The sequence below is a fragment of the Mirounga angustirostris genome, unplaced genomic scaffold, assembly GCF_029215605.1.
Source record: "Mirounga angustirostris isolate CCGP_5_RB_7025 unplaced genomic scaffold, mMirAng1.0.hap1 SCAF_11, whole genome shotgun sequence".
Classification (NCBI taxonomy): Eukaryota; Metazoa; Chordata; class Mammalia; order Carnivora; family Phocidae; genus Mirounga; species Mirounga angustirostris.
Window position 1 is genome coordinate 23,174,652 of NW_026991719.1, and position 5,706 is coordinate 23,180,357.

Consider the following 5,706-nt stretch of genomic DNA (forward strand, 5'->3'; position numbering starts at 1 on the left):
CTCTTGATGGGCTTTCAGGTGGTTTTCAAGTTGTTGTGCTATTCTTTACAAATTGCTGTGAATATTCTTTTACGTGTCTTTCCATTACTACCACCTTGGAACCATTCTCTTTCTTTAGAAGACTTTATACTTCTATGTTTAATCAATTTTGCATTGATCTTGCAATTGCTCTGAGGGAAATCTTGTTTTCCTCATTCCGGCATTCTTAGTGGTTTACTGTAGCCCTTTGAAAATTTACTGACATACCTTAGATAATTCACTTGGAGAAGCTCTGAACTTAACACAGCAGTGCCAATTAACTGTCTCTGAAAAGCTGTTTTCTCTTCCTAAAAGGCCCCCAAGAAGCCTCTGAAATATTCTGGGAAATATTTAAAATATTTTGATAGTTCTATGACATCACAAAATAAATTTTTCTTTCATTAAATCGTGTTGATGTTCCCTAAGTATCCTGAATTGAATTAACCCCAAATAAATACATAGAATCTCTGGTGGAAAAAGAAAAAGGTTGTGCTTCTATCTCAAATTGGTGAAGCAATTACTGATTTCAATGTCTACTTTGAACTGACTAGTTGATTTCAGCCTTGATTACACTGAGGGACTAAATTACTCTTCTAAGAAAGTCTGCCAGATGTAACAAATAAAAATACAGGACACACAGTTAAATTTGCATTGCAGATAAAAAAAAATGAGTATTTTTTGGTAGCTGTATGTCCATTGCAATATTTGGGATCTACTCATACTAAAAAGTATTTTTAAATCTAAAATGCAGTTAACTAGGCAATGTGTCTTTTATTGACGACATTTCTACCAATTAGAGCTGTCAAAGTTTCCCTAAAGTTGTTTGATTTGCTGAAGATATTTTTTGTACGTCATAAACTCACTAGCTTTGGGGACCTTAGCAATCCTTCATTGTGTGTGCCTATTTCTTCATTTCATACTGTACATCATGTTCAAGCAAAGCAATGTACATCACGTTCAAGCAAAGCACTGAGAGTCTTATGATAACAGTTCTGCCTAAAGAGTATCACTTTTGCTGATAGTTCTCTGAGAATATTTTCCCAAAGTGTAACGTGTTCCCATTTTCAAAAGAACAGAACGTACAGCCACTGACAAGTGTAAGATAGTTGCGGGGGTGGGGCTGAGGGCCTGGAAGAGGCTGAGCAGTCCTGAGATACCGCGAGATGCTAGTCGGGACAAAGTCTTCTGAACCTCACCAGCTCCCATACTTCCAACTGCTTCAGCCGGCTAATCCCCCTTCCGGCTTTGGCTTACCGCGTTAGCGTCTTGCCGCTAGGCCTAGCCAGTTTTCCCTGGTCTGTCCCCAGCCGGGCCGGGCCTCCTCCCTTCCTCCAACTTGTGGGGCTTTTTCCCACTCCAGACAGGCTACAGCAAGCGTCATTTAAGATGTCTGACAACGGGAGCGGCTCAGATGGCCCACAAGACTTGGGAAGAAGCAGCCTGCCTAAGAGCCCTGAGGAGCAGTCTGAAGTGGATGCCAGGAGAGAGACATCTTCAGATACTGAACTGAGCTTGAATTTGACCAGAGATGGTGGCGTCCTCAGCCAGGCCAGCCCAGAAGGTCAAGGCACAGACGCAGAAAGTTCAGCCGAAAACACCAACTTTGAAAGCACGGAAGACTCGGACGGGTTCATCTGTGAGGAAAACCTATTCCCTTACCGCTCAGCAGAAGAGGAGGAGCTAGGAGCGGAAGAGGAGAGAGGAGCGGCCGCAGAACAGCCTCAGGTACGGTGCGATGAAGCTAACCGTGATCAGTATTTATCAGATGAGGATCGGGCCCTGGAGGACTGGGTGTCCTCCGAAACATCTACCCTGCCCCGCCCTCGCTGGCAAGTCCTTTCCGCTCTTCGAGAGCGGCAGCTGGGTTCCAGTGCCCGCTTTGTATATGAGGCCTGTGGGGCCAGAGTCTTTGTGCAGCGTTTCCACCTGCTCTATGAGCTTGAAGGCCATCATGGTTGCGTCAATACTGTGCACTTTAACCAGCGTGGCACCTGGCTGGCCAGTAGCAGTGATGACCTTAGAGTGATAGTGTGGGACTGGGCGCGTCGGCAGCCAGTACTGCAGTTTGCGAGTGGCCACAAAAATAATGTCTTCCAAGCCAAGTTCCTTCCCAATTGTGGTGATTCCACCATGGCCATGTGTGCCCGTGATGGGCAGGTACGCATAGCAGAGCTCTCTGCTCTACCACACTGTAAGAATACTAAGCGTGTGGCCCAGCACAGGGGAGCCTCCCATAAGTTGGCTCTGGAGCCAGACTCCCCTTTTAAGTTCCTAACTTCAGGTGAAGATGCAGTTGTTTTCGCCATTGACCTCAGACAAGGCCAGCCAGCTTCCAGAGTGGTGGTAACCAAAGAGAGGGAGAAGAAAGTGGGGCTGTATACAATCCATGTGAATCCTGCCAGTACTTACCAGTTTGCGGTGGGCGGAAGAGATCAGTTTGTAAGAATTTATGACCAAAGGAAAATTAATGAGAATGAGAATAATGGGGTACTCAAGAAATTCTGTCCTCATCACCTAGTCAACTGTGATTCCAAAGCAAACATCACCTGCCTTGTGTACAGCCACGATGGCACAGAGCTCCTGGCCAGTTATAATGATGAAGATATTTATCTCTTCAACTCCTCTGATGGAGATGGAGCCCAGTATGTTAAGAGATACAAGGGGCACAGAAATAATGCCACAATCAAAGGTGTCAATTTCTATGGCCCCAGAAGTGAGTTTGTGGTGAGCGGCAGTGATTGTGGGCACATCTTCCTCTGGGAAAAATCATCCCGCCAGATCGTTCAGTTCATGGAGGGAGACAAGGGAGGCACCATAAACTGTCTTGAGCCCCATCCTTACCTACCTGTGCTGGCGACCAGTGGCCTAGATCATGATGCCAAGATCTGGGCACCCACAGCTAAAGCAACCACTGAGCTGAGCGGGTTAAAGAATATGATTAAGAGAAACAAGCGAGAACGGGATGAAGATCGCATACACCACACTGACCTGTTTGACAGCCACATGCTTTGGTTCCTCATGCGTCACCTGACACAGAGAGGTCATCACCAGCACTGGGGAGCTCCTGGAGTTGGAGTCATGGATGCAGAGTCGGATGCTTCTTCCAGTACCTCCAGTTCATCTGAGGAGGAAGAGAACCAAGACCGTGTGCGGTGCTTTCCGTCCTGAAGGCCTCATGCCTGCTCCAGCTAGATGTCACCTCAGTAGGCTGGACTTTAACATTCAGTTTAACAATAAATTTGTTTTTGTTTTCTATCTATTTTCTACCATAAAAACCATCTTTTCCATCTCTTTACTCTCCCTTCTTTACATTCTTCCTCTCCCATACCTTTCCTCTCACTTGGTTTCTTTATTCCTCTCTCTTTACCCATTATATCTCTGTGTAAGAAAATATGTAAGGTTTTTTGTTTTTTATTTTTGCCTCTTTTCATTTGTTTTCTTATGGCTCAGCTCTTATAGCTGACTTCTACAAGTTATGGTGAAAAAAGTAATAGCCTTATTGAATCTATCTTCTCATTTCTGACACCCTGAAAGCTACGACCTTTTTTCTTTCATCTCTAGCAGTTTAAGGTTAATTTCTTCAGTTGACTTGAAAATTTCAGAAATGTGTTTATTCTTTAAAAGTAAAGTAAAATAAAGCAAACCATGGTCTTGTTCCTTTAATGCGGACACTTGGCCACACACACACACACCAAAGTAAAATAAAGCAAATCATGGTCTTGTTCCTTTAACGCAGACACTTGGCCATACACACACACACCCATGCGCATACACACACAGACTCTCTTTCACTCTCTCTCACAGAAAAGGAAAAGAGGAGAAAGGGTGCATAAATTCCTAACAAGATAATTCATGCTTCTGGAATAATTAGGGATTGTTGACACTTTCTCAATCCCTGTGTTAATATTGATTAATTTGAGCAGAGGCTGGTAAAAATTAAACTTCATCACATGACATTGTTTATTCTGCACTCTCAATTCTCTTAAAGTTTTATGGCAAGAGCTCCCACAGGATTGCCTTCCAGGAAGTCCTCTTGGGACCACCATCTCCTGTAAGATACCAGCCAGGAATATAAGAATGCCTAATATTTGAGAATATATATGTGAAATGACTTTAAGAATAACTTAATGTTGCAATAAAGAGTTGTTTATCCTTACAGATAACTGATACCATTGGAAGAAAATTTCCATTAGACATCCATGCATTGCTAAAAATTCTCTTCACTTGCTTATAAGAGGTTAAATAGCTTTTTTAAAATACCTTGTTTTAAGCCTTATTTAATGTAAATTTTGCATGCCGGATGTTCAATTAGTGTTCAATAAAAATAATACTCATTTTTGTTTTACATCTGTTACTTGTGTAAGTGAATGCAGAGGCCTTGCTTTACCCCCCAGACCCCTGCTTTCCTTTGATAATACTCCTTAAAATGGATATTATCTCTGGCCCCTTGAGAGCAAGTTGAGAAATTTACATAATGAAATTCGACTTTGGAATGGAAAATAACAACCAAATTTCCCGTTTACTGAGATTCAAAGTCAGGAACAACTGCCTGGGGGATCTGGGAGATTGGGGCAGCCCCTACCAAGGTTTGCTGTTAGGAAAGAACCTAAAGCCCCAAAAGAACCCAGTGAGTCTGAACTCTGTGGTTTAAAACAGGACATGAGAACAAAATTACAAACTAGCATCCCAAGTTTGGGGCAACCCTGCACAATTGGGTGAGATGTATCCTAGCAACATCAACAAAACATTAAAAAACACTTTTGGAATTTCTAGTGACACTGGGTGACAGAACAATGACAAGAGCAGATTATCCAGTTTTTTTTCTTTTTTTTTTTTTAATTTTATTTATTTATTTGACAGAGAGCAGCAGAGGGAGAGGGAGAAGCAGACCCCTCTGAGCAGGGAGCCCCATGTGGGACTTGATCCCGGGACCATGACCCAAGCCAAAGGCAGATGCTTAACCGACAGAGCCACCCAGGCGCCCCAGTTTTTTTTTTTTTTTTTTTTTCACCTGCTGTTTGGAAGCAGTTCTGAGTGTGGGGGTGGTACTGTGAACTGAAACTTTCTTCAGAGTTTCCTGCATGGTTGATTTTTTTTTTTTTTTGAGATTCATTTCATTTTATTTTAGATAAAGAGGGAACAGGCGCATGGACACATGAGCAGGGGGTGGGGGGAGGGGCAGATAGAATCTCAAGTAGACTCCCCACTAAGCATGGAGCTTGCTGTGGGGTTCAGTCCCATGACCCCTGAGATCGTGACCTGAGCTGAAACCAAGAATCTGATGTTCAACTGACTGAGCCACCCAGGCGCCCCAGTTCTGAGATTTCTTGTGCTACATGAGACATTTGAGAGATTTGGAAGGCAAAGGTAAAGTAGTAGCTATATATTTTTTTAAAGATATTTTTTTTTTTAAAGATTTTGTTTACTTATTTGACAGAGAGAGACACAGTGAGAGCAGGAACACAAACAGGGGGAGTGGGAGAGGGAGAAGCAGGCTTCCTGTGGAGGAGGGAGCCCGATGCAGGGCTCGATCCCAGGACCCTGGGATCATGACCTGAGCCAAAGGCAGATATGTAACTGATGGAGCCACCCAGGCGTCCCAGTAGCTATATTTTTTTAATGCTCAGAAAGTAGAGGAAGGGGTACATTGTCACTGATCTGCTGGCTAACTTTACTGTGAAGCAGCTG

General features: G+C 43.5%; 1 protein-coding gene across 1 annotated transcript; it reads left to right on the forward strand.

The window, feature by feature from the left end:
• Positions 1 to 1,404: 1,404 nt before the first annotated feature.
• Positions 1,405 to 3,186, forward strand: LOC123843507 (DDB1- and CUL4-associated factor 8-like). Its single transcript, XM_045872976.2, has one exon. It carries the CDS (start codon positions 1,405 to 1,407, stop codon positions 3,184 to 3,186), a length of 1,782 nt encoding a protein of 593 aa, XP_045728932.1.
• Positions 3,187 to 5,706: the final 2,520 nt, after the last annotated feature.